Source organism: Mus pahari, chromosome 14 (assembly GCF_900095145.1).
Source record: "Mus pahari chromosome 14, PAHARI_EIJ_v1.1, whole genome shotgun sequence".
Classification (NCBI taxonomy): Eukaryota; Metazoa; Chordata; class Mammalia; order Rodentia; family Muridae; genus Mus; species Mus pahari.
In genome coordinates this window covers 45,720,532-45,741,451 of record NC_034603.1, presented here as the reverse complement: position 1 = coordinate 45,741,451, position 20,920 = coordinate 45,720,532, and the positions used below count along the sequence as shown (strand labels likewise).

The 20,920-nt window shown below is 42.4% G+C and overlaps 1 protein-coding gene across 2 annotated transcripts in view; it reads right to left on the bottom strand.

Moving 5' to 3' along the window:
* Window positions 1-20,920, bottom strand: part of Phf12 (PHD finger protein 12) — a 46,254-nt gene that overhangs the window by 13,934 nt on the left and 11,400 nt on the right. For both annotated transcript variants that reach the window (XM_029545745.1, XM_021214101.2), the window contains exons 3-5: window positions 8,089-8,161; window positions 4,993-5,386; window positions 1,801-1,921 (exon numbers count right to left, since the gene is read on the bottom strand). In XM_029545745.1, the coding sequence (XP_029401605.1) occupies window positions 1,801-1,921; window positions 4,993-5,386; window positions 8,089-8,161 (588 nt within the window). The remainder of the gene's footprint in view (window positions 1-1,800; window positions 1,922-4,992; window positions 5,387-8,088; window positions 8,162-20,920) is intronic.

Below are 20,920 nucleotides of genomic sequence, written 5' to 3'. Positions count from 1 at the left end.
CGTGATAAAAGGGAGAACCAACTCATTCAAGTTGTCCTCTGATCTGTATACATATGTTGCAGCAATTGTTTATTGTCTGTCACACAAACAAATGTAAAAAGAATAATGCATGAGCAATCTTTCTGGAGTTGTAACTACAGAACAAACGACTTCCCTTCTGTATAAAAGGCACCAGTGCTGATAAGTGGAGATGGAGGCAAGGAATGTTGTATGCACCTCTAAGAGAATGCTCCAAAGAGAACTTGTAAGTGCTCCCCAAACTGTACTAGTGCCAGAGCTCAGAGCTTTTCATTCTAATATGCCACCATTTAGTTTTCCATAGCTTTCCTTGCGAATACTTTTTTTTTTGGTTGAGGCGATGGTTGTGAAGCCAGCTCATGTAGCCTCAACTCACTATATATCTAAGAATGATTCTGAATCCCCGTTCCTCCTGCATCTACCGCCTGAGTGCTGGGATAATTGTCTGTACCACCATTGTAGGTAAGCATTTCTCCTGCTAGGCTGCTCCAACCACAATTCAGTTTCTCTGATATACTCAAGCCAACAAGTCCAGTTTCAGGCATTGAAACATCTGGCTCCTATAACTGAGGTGAGTCTATCTGAAGGAAACTAGTGTCCTAGGGCAGCTGTGTGTAACAAACTTACACAAACTTACTTGTAGGTAGTCAATGGAATGGACAGATACCTATAACACTTCAAAATTTATGTTTAACATTTTGCTAAATACTTTATTTAATTAAAAAAAAAAGAAGAAAAAAAAAAGCCAGAAACCTTTTGTGTGTGTATTGGGAAGGAGGAAAAGTACACATGCCATGTGTTCATTTAGGGATGGAGTCTTCTTCCACCACATGGGCGCTCTGGATTAAATCCAAGGTCAAGGCTCTGCGGCAAGCACCTTAACCCACTGACCATCTATCAGCCCCCTGCCCTTCAGTTTAAGTCTAACTAATTTACACAGTCACCATCTGTAGCTTTTTTTTTCCTTTTTGAGATGGTCTCATGATGTAGCTTTGGCTGGCCTGAAACTCACTGTGCAGAACAGGCTGACCTTGAACTCACAGTAATCTGCCTGCCTTTGGGATCAAAGGTGTGCGCCACCAAACCCAGCTTCTTTTTATGGTTTAGTGTTCCACAGTTTCATAATAAATTTTGATCACGTTCACCTCCTGTTACCCTCTTAGCCCTTCCCTCCCCGCAACAAGCCCCCGTTAGTTTCATATCTTTTATGGGTGTGGCACTGAGTTTAATCCTACAAATTTTTTTTTTTTACATTTATTTAGTGAATGTGTTTGTGTGTGCGTGCATATGCCACAACTCCCATGCATAAGTTAGAAAAGAACTTGCCAAAGTTGGTTTTGTCCTTCTGCTCAGGTTGTGACGATACAAGAGCCTTTACCCAGTGGTCCATGTCCACGAGTTCTGACCCACTGGGTTTAGTCAGGGTTGCTTACATGATCTGGGTAGGGGGGTTACTTAATAAATATGGACTCTTTAGTGGCAATACCATTAAGTTAAATGGCACTGCTTCCCCATCAATTGAGAATCCCTCAAGGAAGGGGGAAGCCTCGTGAGCCTAGGCTAGCCTTGAACTCCCCAAACCACCTCAACAACTTAAGTGCCGAGGTTACAGGCATGCACTATATCTCTGGCTCAGCACTTTGACTCCCATGTAACTTGTTATTGACATATTCAAGGAAGTGGCCAGTCAACTAGTTCTGTGTGCTAATACCATCAGAATATAAGCTGTCCACATTTAATCAACACACGGGACTTACAAGGGGTGACAGAGGAAAAAAATACCTGTTACACGTGAAGCAGACTTTGACCGGCAAGGGAACAAGACCATTATGATCTAACTCATGCTGTGTCCTTTTTACATTCTTCCCTGTGGTTTCTTCCTTTCTTCTCCGTTTGCTAGAACCTAGAAAAGAAGCTGGTGGTGCTGAACTGTCCTTGGCTTCAGAATTCCTTGTTGGAATATGAAAACATTAAGTGAAAGAACAGATCTAAGCAAAAGCATGTGCCATAGTTCAGACAGACAGACAGACAGACACACACACACACTAAGAAAGAAAGAAAGAAAAACAGGAGATAGACATACAGGTAACCAGGAATAGAAGTCACCTGTTTTGTAGCAGAATTATTGATTTCACTAATATAATGAGAAATCTCTGATAGTATAAACCTGCACGTATGCGCGTGCACGCACACATATACACACATCTAAGTTACATGGTTGACAAGGATTAGACTGAAGAAAACTAAGCAAAAGACTATAATTAATTATGTTCCTATAGAAAGCAGATGCCATATGCAACCCCCACTCCCACTCTGACATAAGGTAAGTTTTCTCTTAATCCTGGCTGATGTGACCAGGCTGGCCTCAAACTCAGAAATCTACCTCCCTCTGCCTCCCAAGTGCTGGGAATAAAGGAGTTCAACAGCAAGCACAACTATATATATATATATATATATATATATATAATCTTTAAAAAAAAAAAGTATGTGGGGGTGCACACATAGTACACACATGCATAAAGGTCATAAGATAACTTTTCTCTACTTTCACTTTTATGGGGTTCCAAGAATCAAACTCATTAGGCTTCCATGACAAGTGCCTTTATCACATGAACTAACTTACTAGTAGCCTGATAGGCATATCCATCCATCCACCCACCCACCCACCCATCCCCTACCCCCTTCTTCTCACATAGCCCTGGCTAGCCTCAATCTTAGAGTTCTATTTTTCTGATTTTCCCATGGTGGGATTAAAGGCACACACCACACTTGGCTTATATGTACCTTTTAAGCCTGCCAATGTTCTTTTTGCGTGTGTGTGTGTGTGTGTGTGTGTGTGTGTGTGTGTGTGTGTGTGTAGGGGTGGGCATAAGGTAGATGGCAGATGTCTTCATTGATTAAGGCAGATACTTCCTCTAGAGCTTACCATACTAGTTTGTCTGGATCGCTACAAGCTTCCTCCATCTCAGCCTCCTACAGTCTAGGTTACAGGCAGGCTGTTATGCCCACCTAGCCAACGATGTGGGCCTGAGATATAAACTCCAGCATTTGCACAGCAAGCACTTTACTCTTCCTAGTCCTCTTTTGTTTTGTTGAGACAGGGTCTCACTTTGTAGCCAGGGCTGGCCAAGAACTCATTATGTAGCTCAGGCTAGCTCTGAACTCTTGACAGTTCTGCTTCTGCCTCTTAAGTGCAAGGATACAAGCATGTATGGTAGGTACACAGGTGTATGGTAGACACCATGCTCAACCAATTGCATTTTCTCTAGGAAGAAAAATTAAGATTTGATTTTCTTTGTAAAAGGGACAATTTGATAACAGCTAGCAAACCTTCCACTGCAAACTGTGACCTAGCAATTCCAATATTAGGAATTTACCATACACATCAGCTCTATAGATCATATCTTAAATGTGCACAATGATGTATTAACAAAATATTAGGAGGGGGCTAGAGAGATAGAGCAAAGGTAGCGCAAAGGCCTGGCTGCTTTTTCCAAGGACCCAAGTTCAATTCCCAGCACTAACATGGTGATTCATAAACATCTGTGACTCCAGTGCCAGAGGCTCTGATACCTTCTTTTGGCTTCTGTGGACACTAGGCACACACATGGTGCACAAGACATACTTGCAGGCAAAATACCCATACATATAAATAAATGAGAAAATATTAGGAACAATTTAAATGGCAATGAATACAAAACTGTTTAAATCATTTAGAGTACATTTACACAATGGATTATTACAGTGCTGTAACAAAAACCTAATGAAATGCTAAGTTAATGTTAAAACCACTGGAATGCATTGTAAGGATAAAAAAATCAAATGTTAGAACAGTTTGTTGGCATGTTATTTAAGAAGAGAATACAAGCTGGGCAGTGGTGGCGCACTTGGGAGGCAGAGACAGGCGGATTTCTGAGTTCGAGGCCAGCCTGGTCTACAAAGTAAGTTCCAGGGCAGCCAGGGCTATACAGAGAAACCCTGTCTCGAAAAAAACAAAAAACAACAAAAAAAAAGAAGAATAAGAATAAAAAAAAAAAAATTGCAGGGAGATGCTCTATCACCTAACTACATCCCTAAACTTTGTTTCATTTATTTATTTAACAATTAAAAAGTCGGGCAGTGGTGGCACAAACCTTTAATCTCAGCACTTGGGAGGCAGAGGCAGGTTGATTTCTGAGTTCCAGGACAGCCAGGGCTACAAAGAGAAACCCTGTCTCGGAAAACAAAAAAGATCTTTGAAAAAAAAAAAAAAAGGTAGTTATGTGCTAATATGTATCTCCATGTGCATTGTGTGCTAGGAGTTGGAAATCAGAGGCTGGATGTAGAGACAGCTGTGAGCTGCCTGACATGGATGCTTCAAATGGAACTCGGGTCCTCTAGAAGTCCAAGAACAAGTACCCTTAACTGCTGAGCCATCTCCCCAGCCCCCTATTACATTTTTTTTTCCATTTATATTTTTATGAATATGAATGCTTGCCAGCAAGTACACATGTGCACCACGCGCACACCTGGTGCCTATAAAGGCCAGAAGATGGCATCAGATTCCTTGAAACTGAAGTTACTGATGGTTGTGAATCACTATGCAAAGGCTGGGAACCAAACCTCTGCCCTTTCTGCAGGAACAGCCAGTGCTCTTAAGGACTGGGCCACCTTCTCAAACCCTCCTATGTTTCTGAAAGGTAGCTCAGGCTGGCCTCAAACTCATGATCCTCTTGCTTTATCCTCCCAAGTGCTAAGATTACTGGTGTATGATATTTGGTATGTATCTTAAAAAGAAAACAAAAGATGCAGGGGAATAATGAGATAGGAGATAGAAGACTCAGAAAATAGGGTAAGTACTATAACAACTACAACCTCTGATGCGATCTCCAGGCAAAACCAGGAACAGGAACAAAAAACTGGCTACAGGTAGGAGTAATCCCTTGGGAAGCCAGGGTAAGAGAGGGTTATGATGATGATGATGATGTGGCTAACCTGGTAGTGCAGTGGTACAGGTCAGTTCATTGGGCAACTGAAACTGGGTAGGGTTCCGCTCCATGGCAGCAGCAATCAGCAGCTCAAAAGGCCGCCGCAGCTGGGGCTGCACATAGTCTGGCTCTGCTGCTACTGGCTCCTCGTCCACGTCAATGATGTCCTCATCGACGTCATTATGCTCAGAGGTGGGGGTCTCTGTGCTGGCGTTGGATGTGGGGGTGCCAGGCCGGCTGGCTCTCCTTTCCAGGATCCGGGCATGGGCAATGGCCTTGAGTTCAGTTTTGCTAGCTGGTCTGTCCAACAAGTCAGTGTCACTGCTGGGGGATGTAGTCCGTTTGCTAGACTTGTCCACCAGTCCATTGACGTGGCCCAGCTCCTTTTTCTGCTCTCGTTTCTGCGCAAATGAATAGGTGGGCCATCATGAAAAGAACAAAATAGAGATGGGTACATGTCTTACTAGATCACTTATGAAAATTATAGAGTCCCTTACACATGACAATTATTAAAATTGAAATTTTATTTTGTATGTATTGGTATTTTCCCTTGTACTATGTGTGTGCCTAATACCCACAAATACCAGAAGAGGGCCCCAGACCCCCTGAAAGTGGAGTTGTAGGCAGTTTTGAGCTGCCATGTGGGTGCTGGGAATTGAATCCAGGTCCTCTGGAAGAATGGTCAGTGCTCCTAACTGTTGAGCCATCTCTCTAGCTATAACTAAACTAAAATGAGAAAACACGGCAGCAATGAAATCACCAAAAACAGTGTGGAATGTTTGAAAAATATAATATTTAACATTTCTATAATATTAAAGCACAGGGCAAGCAGCTAAAAAACTAAATACAGTAAGAACACATTTAGTGAGATTAAGGTCAGAACATCATAATGCAAGCTAAAGTCACCGTCACTTGCTTAGAGCATCATGATATTGAAAGGTTTGGAAAACAACTCAAAATGAAGAAAGTCTGCAAAGGTTGAACAGGCTGGGGAGCTCACTTCTCAGAGGGGTTGGCATGGAAGGGTGCCAAGTGGGAGACCCAACGGAGAAGCATGGCGACCATGAACGGTGGCTTTCGATCTTAATTACAAACTCTAGAAGTGATGCTTCTTAGAAGCCACGAAGTGGAAAAAACCACAGTGTGTTTAGTAGGACTGGTTAACTGACAATATATTTTCCTCCGAGACTCTAAAACCAAACAAGTGTCATCAGGCTAATACCCAGTTAGTGTGGCCTTGGCCAATTCAGAAACTTCTCCATCAGTGAAAACACTAAAATCTTTCTCCTCTTAGGGATGTGGTGGCAATAAAGAAGACTGCATGTACAAGAGGCATGGACTAACCATCAGTTCACAAAGCCCAGAGGATGTGTATTTCAATCCATTTCATTGTAAATACTGGAGGCCAAGGGGGAGTGGTGGTGCTGCTGATAGTGGGAAAGGCAGATTTGGAACCATTAGGTAGGGAAGTCTATGAGTTACAGCAGCATCTGAGGAAAATGACCTATGCTAGAAAAAACAGTGTACTATTCCCTACCAAGCCACACTGTTTCCAAAGAATTTGAGAGCTTCAGAGGGAAATAAAGTTCGGTTCCAATCTCAGCTGTCCATTCCATTGAGTCTTTGGGAAAATATTCTGTATTTTGTAGGTCAGTTTCTTCCTCTCCATAATTAAGATGTACTACCAGCATTCTTAGCTGTATGGATAAGTGGAGTAACAGTAGAACACCTGGCATACGATGGGCACCAGCAAGTTTTTACCTTTCTTCCTTGGCTGATCCCAACCCTTTAGAGTCTAGCTTCTTTACATGGTCAGTTTTGAAACTGACAGGTCACACTCTATGGAGACTCACAGGAAAGAGTTTTGAAGGCTAGGTAGCTTGACAGATAGCCTAGTTTTTAGACCTTAGGTGAAATCAAACTACGTACAGCTCTGGTTAGTAGCTAACTTGGCTCTGGCTTGCTTTCTAATGGAAACCATTGTGTATACAATGGAAACTAATGCCTGCTTGTTCACCTTCTTTTTTTTTTTTTTTTTAAGATTTATTTATTATATGTAAGTACACTGTAGCTCTCTTCAGACACTCCAGAAGAGGGCGCCGGATCTATTTACAGATGGTTCTGAGCCACCATGTGGTAGCTGGGAATTGAACTCAGGACCTTTGGAAGAGCAATCAGTGCTCTTAACTGCTGAGCCATCTCTCCAGCCCGTTCACCTTCTTTTTAAAGGTTGAAAACAGTTACATACTTAAGCCACAATCTCTGAATCAGCTCATTCTATTTCTGCAATTGATGACTGTGACATCATATTGTGACCAAGAAAAAAGCAGTGATGCCATAAGAAAAGATATTTCTGGTTATACAATTGGTGTGGGAAGATAACAGGGTAGCCTAGCATAGACAAAATTCCAATTTATAGCTCTTAATGTGAAGGTGACATCAATATAATCTGGTGGATAGACACCTACCCCACCCCACCTCCCCTACAGGGTTCCTCTGTGTAGCCCAGGCTGGCCTCCTGGGTGCTGGGACAAAAGGCATGTGCCACCACACCCAGCTCCTACTTCCTTTGGTGATACAGGTAAGTTTAACTCTTGTTCTCCATAAAAAACTTCAAAACAGAAAATAATGAGCTATGCACATACTTTATAATTCAGTTAGTACTGAGCTAACAGAGAGGAGGGAACAAAGAGAAACCAGTGAATCAGGGCAGAGGTGCTTCAAACCCACTCCTCTAACTAATACAACTGACCAAGCCTCTGGAGGCCCAGGAACCGAGCAAGAAGCAGCCTTCTCTTTTGGAGCTACAGGTAAGGACACCACATTCAGGCTATTTCCAAAGAGGGCAATAAGATCAGACTGCCTGTCACTAGTGACTAAACATGGCTCAGTGGGTTAACAAACCCTCGGCCCTCTTTCACATCCCACATCTGGAGTTTTAGGCCGTATAGTCAACATGGAACAAGTGTGGTGACTCCAGTGTCTGAAGAGACAAAACAGGATGAGGATGCAATGCCCACAGGACCAAACTACCTTAACTGTGGAGTGCCAGTGGTCTAGCTCTGGCACTGTGTGTGAAGCCTTCAGAAAGCAGCAGCGTTACCTTTCGGCGGACAGTACACCGGTGACACATCCACTCCCCAGGAGGCAACATCTCTTCACTCAGTGGAGGGTTACTGTGGGGAAAAGACAGGGCAAGACTAAGTAACTAATCTAACCCTTGCATGCAGCTGAAAATAGATCTGGCACAAACTGTGTGTCCCTAAACTACTACTGTGGCCAGTTCTGGAGTGCTGCTAGAGTTCTCATGCCCTTCAAAATGCCTATTCAACAACCTTTATAATCACCTCAAGGGCGAAAAATTCCTTCCACATCTTAGAAAGAGAAGCCAAATCACAGCTATTGACACTGGGCTTACAGAAAAAGGCATGAAATACTAGTTGAGAGCCAGAAGAGTCATTCCCAAGTCTATATATATGCCTCACCAAGAGGTCCTCCATGATTTTAAGTCTCAGTCTAAACCTAGTCTCTTCTCCCTGTGCTTCAGAACCTTGTCACACAGCCCATTCCAACATGGCAGGCCTCCTGGAGTACCCTGGCCCCTAGTTAAATTGAAATTTGCCATTTTTCTTGCAGTAATATTCTGGTAAGAAATCTGTACCCCTTCAAAGCTATCCACTCTCAAAGCGTGCTCTTGGCAGCCTGTGGCAAGCCTCATAGCTTTGTTCTGTCTTCCAGCCACAAACAGTCCTTTGCCTCTTGAATTAGGCTTATCTTGTGACTTGCTTTGACAAACAGTAGTAACAGACATGATACACACTGTAACTTTCAAGTCTGAGCCTTAAGCAACCTGTAGATTCCAATCTTCTATAAAATATTCTCTCTCAGGGCTCTGCTGCCATAAGAAAGCCACATTGAGGAGGTCTGAGGTGCTCCAACCAACAGCTTCAGCTGAACTCCGACAGGTTGTACCAACTACTGCTATGAATCATCTTGGACATACCAGATCAGATGAGACTCCAAGTAACTGTGGTCCTGGCCTACTACACATACAACAGAAAACCAGCCAACTGAGCCCAGTTCAAGCGTTGGAATTTTGGATAACTACTTTCTGTTTATTACACATTAATGATTATTGGACATGGCTTTTCCACCAGCTCTTTCTACACTACTCATGAATCTTATGTTTCCTGCTAAATAGTTGAGTTCCCTTTTCTCATATGTGGGCATGTGCAAGGAGTACAAGTGCTTTCAGAATCAAGAAGAGAGTTGGATATCCTGGAGCTAGAGTTATAGGCAGTTGTGAGCACCTACTATAAATTCTGGGAACCAAACTCCGATCCTCTGAAAGAGCGGCGTGCACTCTCAACTCAAAGCCATCTAGAATTTCTGGCTTGCCTCTTTGCATTTTTAATAAATGAAGACTGAATTTAAAACAGAGCTAGATTAAACATGACAACATATGCCTAAAACTCCAGAATTTGGGAGGCTAACTTCGGTTGAATGAAACTCTGCAGCCAGGCGTGGTGGCACACGCCTTTAATCCCAGCACTCGGAAGGCAGAGGCAGAGGCAGGCGGATTTCTGAGTTTGAGGCCAGCCTGGTCTACAAAGTGAGTTCCAGGACAGCCAGGGCTATACAGAGAAACTCTGTCTCGAAAAACCAAAAAAAAAAAAAAAAAAAAAAAAAGAAAAGAAAGAAAAGAAAAAAAGAAACTGCTTCAAAATATAGGCAAACCCAGACCAAACAAACAAACAAACAAAAACCGCCAAAACTCAAGCTTTGTAGCACAAGACCTCACAGATCCTTCAGGTCATCGATTTTCATTAAAGTTACATTAAGATTTCATTAATTTCCAGAAGTGTCATATTTATATTGTTCATACAACAGATATCTCATTCTAAAAGAATGATTCCCAGTTCAACAGCAGCATCTGGAATTAGAAATATAAATTCTAGACTGGGAATATTGATAGAGTTGATAGTTTATATTGATAAAGTTGATAAGAGTACTGGTCTAGCATACATGTATCAGGTGTGGGGTGCACACCACAGGACTCATGAGGTGGAGGCAGGAGGATCAAGTGTTAAAGGTCATCCTTGGCTATATAGCAAGTTCAATCCTGGTGTTCTTTATTTTCCCAGGAAGAAAAAGAAAAAAGCAAACTCTAGGATTTCGTTATTTGTGTAAAAGGCATGCCATAAAGGTGATTCCGCTGAACAACAAAGTTTGAAAACCACATTATACGGAACAAGGCTCCATCCATGTTCCCACTCAGGAAACTCCTGCCCTTGGTTCTTAGGAATCACCTACTTAGTATGCTAAGAAAATATGGGACATATGGGGGGTGGGGGAGACAGAGAGACAAATACACACCGCCTCTAAGGGTATCTGGCTCTGCACGCCAGCCTCGCCATGGTCCCTGGGCATGGTATGCTTGTCAGATGCTCACTGTTTCCGTCCTTTCCACTTTCTTAGTGGAATCTTTGTGGAGGCACCCACCAAACAGAAACTAGTGACAAAGATACCTGTTGGGACCACAGGTGAACATCACCTGTAAGTTCTTCCCTAATCCCCCCACATTGGAATGAGGCAGACAAGCATCCTCTGTGAAGTCCTGCTGACTCTGCCATGCTCTAGCAGCTGTCCTAACAGGTCACTAACCCTGAAGCCTGGCACTCCTGTCTCCATCATCCTTTCCCATCTGCTGGCACCATGCTAAGATACATTTTATCAAACACAGAAGGCAGAGAACAAGACATGGTGGTATAGGCTTAGAATTTCGACTAAGATGTCAATGATTTGTTAGGCATCCTTTGTGATTCAGTTGATTCTCAACGTTGTTGGAAGAATGATCTAAAACAATTCCAGAGTTGGCATATACCTATAATAAACGATACTCATTGAACTGAGGCAGGAGCATATCAAATCTGAAGAGAGCCTAGGCTATTTCAAAAAGGCCCCTCCTCTATTCTCATCATCATATCTTCTGATTAAAAAGACCTTCTTGGTGGATCACACCTGCAATCAACATTTAGGGACTAGGGGCAGACAGAATGATCATTGTGAGTTTGAGGTCAGCCTGGACTACACAGCGAGGCTCTGCCTCAACCCCCTCTCCACAACATCCCAGTAACCTGGGGCATGAGATGACTTGAGCCTGACCTGCTGAGCTAAAGGTGTGGGCCGCCACACTCTGCTCCAGATGCTCTTTAAAAAAAAAAAAAAAAATTATTTAGCTGGGCGTGGTGGTGCACGTCTTTAATCCCAGCATTTAGGAGGCAGAGGCAGGTGAATTTCTGAGTTCGAGGCCAGCCTGGTCTACAGAGTGAGTTCCAGGACAGCCAGGGCTATACAGAGAAACCCTGTCTCAAAAAACAAAACAAAACAAGATTTATTTAGAGGGCTGGAGAGATGGCTCAATGGTTAAGAGTACTGGCTATTCTTCCAGAAGTCCTGAATTCAATTCTCAGGACCCAGATGATTCATAACCATTTGCAATGGGTTCTGATGTCCTCTTCTGGTCTACCTGAAGATTAACTATAGTGTACTCATATAAAATAATTAAGTAATTTTTTAAAAAAGATTTGCTTATTATATATATAGCATTCTGCCTACATGTATGCCTGCAGGTCAGAACAGGGCACCTTAATCTCTCTATGGATAGTTAGGAGCTGCCATGTGGTTGCTGGGAATTGAACTCAGGACCCCTGAAAGAGCAGACAGTGCTCTTAACCTCTGAGCCATCTCTCTATCTATCTCTGCCTACCGGGTACTCAAAAAACATGTGTCCTAATACCTGGCTAAAACAATACTTCTTAAAGCCAACCTCTGCTGTGTGACTCCCACATAGCTAAACTCCTAGGAGCAAATTCAAACAGCCCATCTCCACTACTGATGAGAATGTCTGGAGCCAAACAAAGAAAACTACAGACATCCCTTACTGGGTCACTGCTATGCCTATACTAGCAGACTTCTATAAGATTCAAAGTCCATTTCCAGATGATCCCAACTTACAGCCTAAGAATGGAGCCCAGTTTTAATTTAGAATGCCTTTCCTTCTCTAATGAGGCAGTAGCTCACCACCACAAATGGAAGATGTTAGTAGTTGTCATGGTTCTTGGCTCTCTAATTAAGAGCATCTATTTCAAGTCCTATGCCAGTGTCATTGATCTGAGTCTAACTACATGCATTTCCCTGGCCTATTAACATATGTGAACCTGCACAACATTAACATTTACTTCAGACTAGTCACCACCAGTGGGACCTGTTGCTCCATAGCACTACACTAATTATCCACCCAGCACAAGCAGTTTTTCAATATGGAACTGGAAGGGAGAGGGGGAGGGGAACATAAGAACAAAGGGAGGAGAGAGAAAGGGAGACAGCGAAGCAGAAAGATGGCCTTCTACCTCAGAGATTCTTTCTTTGTATTACAACAGGCAGATTTTTTAAAACTGGTGTTCAGATCTAGACATTAAGGATAAAAAAAAAAGGAAAAGTGCAATCACTGATGTGTGGCTTGCAACTATCCATCCATCTAAGTGACAGTGACATAAAACGAGTCAGAGACAGCCTGAAAAAAAAAATGAAAAATCTCACTTAACCAAAGGTGTTGGTATATATCACAGAACAAAAGAAGAAAAATGGATGAAAATATTCAAGAAAAACACCCCATTTTCTCTGTAGATAGATAAAATATTCAATTTAATACAAATACCTAACAGAGACACGAAGTATACAACAAGCACTGTCTGTGTACAACAGACCAAGAGCCTCTCTCCTGAGTTGGTGCTGTCAGAAACTATCAGTCACCAAGATTTAAGTCCTCTAGGCTATTTATAACAACTTCAGTAGAAATAAAGGAGCAGAGCCAGAGAATATTCTGAGGACTCCCCACAGTAGGTACACCCTTGCCTTGTTTTGGTGTGAAACAAGGTATTCACCAAGTAAATAACAGCACTAAGTAAGCAGTTTTGATTTTCCATTTCATAGTTCACGAGTCTCAAGTATCCATTTGAGGTCTACTACAGATTAAAATCCCCTAATTACACTTAGCAGCACCATGAAGACCAACAGAAAGGACAATGCAGCTTACAACAGGTTCACAACAGGTTGACTTTCAGACTGATGCTACTGCCTTAGGCTAGCTCAAAAAGTGACACCATACCCAAAAAGGAGGGCACAGTGATTGCTGACAGGACCACAGCACAGCAGCCATTGTAATCTATAGGAGGACCTTGAGATCTTTCTAAAAATAAGCCTTTTGAACCCAGAAAGACAGCTTGGAGATTAAGAGTACTTACTGCCTCTGTAGAGGACCCAGGTTTGGTGGCTTACAACTATCTATAACTCTGTTCCAGGGGATCTGACCCCCCTCTTGTCTCCACAGGCACCAAGCGTATTTGTGGTACACATACTTACACACAGGCAAAATACTCATGCACATAAATAAATGTAAACTATTTTTTTGATCTTTAAAAAAGGAGGAAAATCTAAGCTGTCCTATATTCCATGAATGTGACACGGCACGTGCTCATATATATCACACAATTGTTAATACTTTTTTTTTGGTTTTCTGAGACAGGGTTTCTCTGTATAGCCCTGGCTGTCCTGGAACTCACTTTGTAGACCAGGCTGGCTGCAAACTCAGAAATCCACCTGCCTCTGCCTCCCGAAAAACAAAAACAAACAAACAACAACAACAACAACAACAATGACAAAAGAATCAAAGCAAACAGAGTGATGCATGCCTGCTATGCTGGCTCTTGGGAGGCAGAAGCAGGAAGATGAGGACTTCAAGATCACCCTTGGCTATACAATGAGTTCTAGGCCCTGCTGGCTTAAACGAGACCGTATCTTTGTATAAGAAAGGAAAATTCTTCTGAGACACTATCTCATTAATGTAGCCCAGGGCTGTTCATTCTCATTTTGACCTCCCCACTGCTCTCTGAGTGACATTGGGGACTAAAACTAGCGGCCTCAGGAGTGCTTTGCAAGGGTTCTACTACTAAGCTATGTGTTCAGGCCTGACACTGTACTTGAACTTATGATATTCCTTCTTTAGGAATGTACATATTACATATAAGTATCCATAGAATACATATAAAATAAGCATATACATAAACATGTTTTCTGACACAGGATCTGTGTAGTTCTGGCTGACCTGGAACTCACTCTGTAGACCAGGCTGTCCTCTAACTCAGAGATCCACCTGCCTCTGCTGCCTCTTGAGTGCTGGGATTAAAGGCGCGCGCCACCACCATCCAGCTGTCTTTTTTTGTTTTTTGTTTTTGTTTGTTTTTGTTTTTGTTTTTTTTGAGGCAGGGTTTCTCTGTGTAGCCCTGGCTGTCCTGGAACTCACTCTGTAGACCAGGCTGGCCTCGAACTTAGAAATCCGCCTGTCTCTGCCTCCCAAAGTGTTGGGATTAAAGGCATGTGCCACCACCGCCCAGCCCATCCAGCTATCTTAAAAAGTATTAAAACAAAAAATTTGTACAGACATTATCAAAATGTAGTATTATATACTTTAAGGGAACAAAATTTAATGGAATTTAAGAATCAGCAAAGCCAGCAAGCTTCTGCTGGACACCTGTGTGGGCAATGGCTTTTATCTTCAAATATGGCCTGCACTTCCAAGGCAAAGAAAATGGCTACCTTGAAGGAGAAAGAGAGAAGTGTCATGGGGTGCCAGAATAATGATTCTTTACTTTAGCCTAACCACTCACTCAAATACAGTGAATGCCACAAAGTGTATAAAAGTACAAATGCAAAGCCCCAGTGACAGCGCTAACAAGGAAACCAACAAGTGCCAGGCAACTACAAATGCCCCATTGAGAACATGAGTGAGCTGCGTCACTTGTACAGGACCACGGTCCTTCCAGGCAGCTAACTGTGCCCCAAGTTCTATTGTTTTCTGGGCAGAGCTGGCACCCTCCTAGCAGAGGGCACCTGGAGAGCAACTACAAATTAGTGCGGGAAGGGAGGAGGCAGGGGAGTACTAGAGGCTGGCCAGTGTTTGTCTCTGCTACCTTTGCTACAGGATGGGTCCAGTACCACAGGCTCGATCAATGACCAGCCTGGCTACTGTGGAAATTCTTCCTTCACTGTAATAGATGGGCTGGATGCAGCACTGGGAAAGGAGTCTTACCCTTCATCTCCTGGTAGAACTGCATTCTATCTAACCTGGAAAGGGTCAACATTCTGGCTTCAACAGCAGTTTTCTAATACTCCTGGAGAACATTTTATTGTCAGGAAGAACAACTAAATATTCCATAAGTGTCTCAGAGGTATGGAAAACTAAAACCAAGTACTACTATGTCAAATTTTTTGTTTTATTTTGAGACAGAGTCTCACCGTAGCCCAGGTTGGTCTTGTACTGTGGCAATCCTATCCACCTCAGATTTCTAGATTTCTGTCATAAGCCTTCACATACTCTTATTACTGAAACAACTCAGCAGTCTGGGCCAGGTATTAATACTGGATGTAAAATTCTACCAAGGCCTAGAAAACTACAAATACCAACAATGTGTTTTCCCTTTCCTTTTTTATCTTTTGTCCTCCCTCCCCCCACCTCTATCTCTCTTTGCTATAAGGTCTCATTATACATCTAGCCGTGACTGGTCCCAAACTTGTGGCAATCCTTCTGTCTTGGCATGTGTGCACAGACACACACACATTGTAATAAGAACGCCACCACCACCGATAACCTTAATTTAGGCCGTTAAGTTTCTACTTAACATTAAAGAGACCTCTGCTTCATTTACCATCCTCTGGCAAAGGAGGAAGGCCCTACAGTCAGGTTCCTTCCCTTCTCCTTACTTCCAACTTCTCCCTACCCCCAATTCTACTAACTCTCAAAGCTCCCCATCCTTTAGGACTGAAGTAATCTCTGGGCATGCTGTCAGGCTGTGCTGTTATGGTTTGATGCCACAGCTAAGTGCTAACTTGGGCCTCCAAACCCTTCCAGTTATATCTCCAGTGACCTAGTTAGAAGTTCAACACATTTCTCAGAGATAGAGCCATGGTTTTTCCCTTAGGCCCACTTTTGGGCAATTTGTGCATATATAAATTTAAGTAATGCAGCAAACATATAAGCTTGCTATATGCTACAATAAATTATTTACCTTGAACTGCATATACTTTCCTAGCATATGGCTGTCTGATGGAACAGAATAAGCCTGTTAGTTCTTCTATCAGCAGGTAAAGAATGGCTATGCAGGTGAAACTAGGAAGGCCACAGAGGAAGGACTGAGCAAAGCAAATATCTAAGAACTTACATCAGTGACAGAATTCTCCCTACAATCATTTAAGAGGATGATGCTCTTTCAAAAGGAAAAAAAAAAAGCAAACACGATAAAAGAAAAGCATATGCAACTAGCCTGTTCCAAACACACTTAGTGAGGTTAGTGGAGGAAAATTTTCATAAACCAGTAACTGATTATTTTCTTTTCTTTTTTAAAATTTATTTATATATTATATGTAAGTACACTGTAACTGTCTTCCGACACCCCAGAAGAGGGCATCAGACCTCATTACAGATGGTTGTGAGCCACCATGTGGTTGCTGGGATTTGAACTTAGAACCTCTAGAAGAGCAGTCAGTGCTCTTAACTGTTGAGCCATCTCTCCAGACCCCAACTGATTATTTTCTACTGAAAAAGTTCACCATTAGGTTTCCTGCTAATACTTCAAAAAGGGAGAACTCTAGCTGATGGTTCAGAGACGTGGGAATCTGAAAACTCCCAGCGTATGATAGAAGCTCCTGAGTACTGGAGAGAAAACCAAGGGTGGGTGGGTTCCTGTTATCTGATTATATATGTAACCCAGGCCCTCATCCCAGCTCACCCAAAGTCCTCTGTATTTTATTAGCTTTTCTACTCTTCACAAAGAAGACAGGAGAAAATTAATATTCAACATTTTTGTGTGGTCAGAACTGAGTAAAGCCTGCGATTCAGGAGTGCTGGGGTTGCTGCAAGCTGGGTTCTACCTAGAACTTACGCTTGTTAGTTGCCTGGCCTGGAGTTAAGTGAGGTCCTACGGCTGTGGTTAAAATCAAACCCATAGAATCTTCTCTCACTCATTCACGCTGGTTTTAAAGGAACCTCACACAGAGCACATCAGGAAAAGATGAGTGTGAGGTTCTGCTGCTCTCCAGCTCGCTGGCACTTCACTGCTATTTTATGCTGTCAAAACTAGGAAACATTCCTAGGAGACATCCCACATAATTTTTCAGGAGAAAAAAAAGGCGTGGTGGTGGAATTAATTATGATAGTGATCAATATTTAGGAAAGCAACTGCCGCATTTGCATTAATTAAGGTACCATTCCTATAGCATAACTCATACAGCATTTCTGTTCCCCTGCCTGTAGGCATAATGTTATTGTGCACCATGTAAAGGTTATTCTTTTTTCCTTCTTCTTCTTTTTCTCACACCAGCCCCGCTCATTCTGGCCCCACTCTCTCTAGCCCAAATATTTATTTACTACACTGTAACTGACTTCAGACACACCAGAAAAGGGCAAATTATCTCATTATGGATGGTCGTGAGCCAAGATGTGGTTGCTGGGATTTGAACTCAGGACTCCCAGAAGAGCAGTCAGTGCTATTAAAATGCTGATTTCCCTTACATCCTATCTGTTGCAATTTGGACATGGCATTGTAATGCTTATTCCAAATACCTCCTGTTTCAAGTTTATGTAAACAATGCTCATCATTTATTCTCTGCCTTGTCAATAAAACTAGTTAGCCAATAGCTGGGCAGAAGAGAGAATAGAGTGCGACTTCCGCCAACCAGGCAAGGGGGAGAGACAGAGAGAGAAGTAAGGGGGTGTTCAGCCACAAGGAAGGGGTCTGGGAGAGACACAATGACACACCTGAAGCCCAGAGAACAGACTAATAATAAAATACAAACATCTCAGAGACTCTGGCCAAATTATTTTAGAGAATAAAAATAGATCAATTACTGCCCAGGTATTGTGAGGTAAAGTTTGATTAAGTAAAACTAATAGTCTCAGTCTCATTCATCTGGAAGCTAGCTGGGGCAAGAATAACTAGACACCTTTTAAAAATACATATATACCTGCCAGTGATTATTTTGCATGCCTCTCACTTGAAATCATGCAGGAGCAAGGAGGAAAGGCCATGGCTCTCCAGTACTTTTATGAACATTCACTCAACGCAACAGCAAATGGAGGAAGACGTGTCAGAGTAGTAAGTTTTTCATTACTTGGGAAATTGCATCAATCTAAAAGATGTATTTGGAATTTGCTTACTGTGTATGTAACAACTGTTCTCCACAATGGTGAATTCAGCTCCTTCTTACTGATGGGTTAAAATCAGTAATTCTCCTATCTCACTCCTCATCTTTTCCTACCATAGAGACGTGCTAAAACCTCATCTTTGTTTTCATTTGCTGAGACCTAGATTTGGAAATAACCTTAAGCTTTAAAAGACAGGGATTTTGATAGCTGGGAATAGCAGGCAGGAAAACACAGACATCATCTCATCCTTAACTGCCTGCAAGTCATGGGAAAACAGTCAACAAGTGACCTGTGCATGTGTCCTGGGCACGGTGACAATCAGCAACACCAAAGTGCCTTTCTGAAATTTGGTCTAAGACTTGTACTGAATACAATGTCCTCCTCTTTCAGGAAACTGGCAAGGTGACAGCTGTACTCCTGTCCCATGTCTCTTGGGAGGCTAGCATTATGTAGAAGTGTTCTTATAAGTGCCACCTGTGTGAATGCTAATGCAGCTAGCTGGTCATGGTGTGCTCCCTGGACCTTTAAGTCAAAGGAGGCGGCAGTGGTATCTTTCTGTTGGTTTGGAATCTGGCACCTTTAAGCAAGAATAATAAAAAGGGCTGGAAAGGTGGCTTGGTAGGCAGAAGGCTCTGGCCATCAAGCCTGATAACCTGAGTTTGATTCCTGTGACCTATTTGTTGGTTGTAGTCTAACTTTTACCCAAGGTGGCAAGAGTCACCCCTCCCCTCCCTTAATTAAACAAAACCCCAATATTGGTTTTAAGAAGCTTGTACTAATTACTGTAAGAGTGGCCAGAAGCCCATTTAACCACACATCCAAGGAAGTGTGCACGCACTAGAGACACAGCCAAGTTCATAGATGGATTCTAGCACTCTCACCCATAATCAAAAGCACAAATTAAGTACCGTCTATTTCCTATTATTTTGTCATTTGAAAAGAGGAGGGCATAAGTCATTTCTTTTAAAAGGATGTCACATTACTGCTCTTCCAAAGGTCCTGAGTTCACGTCTCAGCAACCACATGGTGGCTCACAACCATCTGTAATGGGATATGATGCCCCCTTGTGGTGTGTCTGAAGACAGCTACAGTGTATTTATATACATGAAATAAAAAAAATATATCTTTTTTTAAAGGATGTCATATCAAGGTAGCAAAAATTCTGATTCTATGAGCTACATAAAAATCTTCAAGAAAGCCAGGCGTGGTGGCGCACACCTTTAATCCCAGCACTCAGGAGGCAGAGGCAGGCAGATTTCTGAGTTCGAGGCCAGCCTGGTCTAGAGAGTGAGTTCCAGGACAGCCAGGACTATACAGAGAAACCCTGTCTCGAACCGCCCCCCCCCAAAAAAAATCTTCAGGCAAAATTCTCTGCATTCTCTTTATTTATTACCCCTTCTTTCGTCTTTTCTCTTTTTTAAGATAAGGTCTCATGTAGCCAGGGTTGGCCTGACATGATCTTCTTGCTTCTGCTTCCTAAGTGTTGACATTACAGGCATCATTACTACCCCTGGCCTTATTTATTACTGCCTGAGTTTTCATAAGGCTATGTAAAAACAAGTGAGTGTGTGGCAGGGTACAAACGACTTGGCTCTTGCCAACCAGTTCAAAAAGCACAGCATTACTTGGCATGGAGCTATTTCCACCCCAAGCTTTTATCAATCAAACTAAAGCAATTTAAAACTTTCCTTCTTCAGGGTGGAGAAATGGCTCAGTGTTCAGAACACTGACTGTTCATCTGAAAGACCTAAGTTCACTCCCAGCACCTACATGGTAACTTACACCACTCTCTCTAACCCCTGGATTGGAAGATATGCTGTCCTCTTCTGACCTATGTATGATATACAGACACATATGTAGGCAAAAGAGCCATACATACATAAAATTATAATAAATAAATAAATAAATGAATACAAAATTTTCCTTTTGGGGTATTAGAAAAATGACTCTGACTAAGCATATCCATTGCTACTCTAGAAGATTATAGTTTGGTTCTCAGCCCCATCAAGTGACTCACTATCACCTATAAATCCAGTTGCAGATCTTGATGCCCTCTTTTGGCCTCCATGGGTACGGTACACATGTGGTGTAGACATACGTGCAGGCAACACACACAAGAACAAAAATGAGAAAATCTTCCTTTTAAAACGTAAAACTCTAAGAGAAGTACTCATGTATTCTGCCTACAACAGATAGTGGGGTTTTGTTGGGTTTTTCTTTTTAAAAATTTTATACTTGAATGACAAAGCATAGCTTGCAGGAGTTGGTTTTGTCCTTTTGCCATGCAGTTCTTAGGGATCAAACTTAGGTCATCAGGCCTTAACTCCCAACCTTCCTGCCTGAGCACTGGGAGCACAGGTGTGTACATATAGGTGTATGCATTGCTAGGGACTGAGCCTAGGCCTTTATGAATGCTAGCCAGGTAATCAGTCTACCAAATACTCCCTCTACTCTAACTCCTAGCCTTAGACTTTGTTGCTAGCAGTCACCCAGAAATACGGAAACAGTTTTAAATCAAAACACATAGTAAGGTTCTCTTCATTGAGATGTGTTACTTAAAAAATAAACAAAGCAGCCAGGCGTGGTGGCACATGCCTTTAATCCCAGCACTTGGGAGGCAGAGGCAGGCGGATTTCTGAGTTCGAGGCCAGTCTGGTCTACAAAGTGAGTTCCA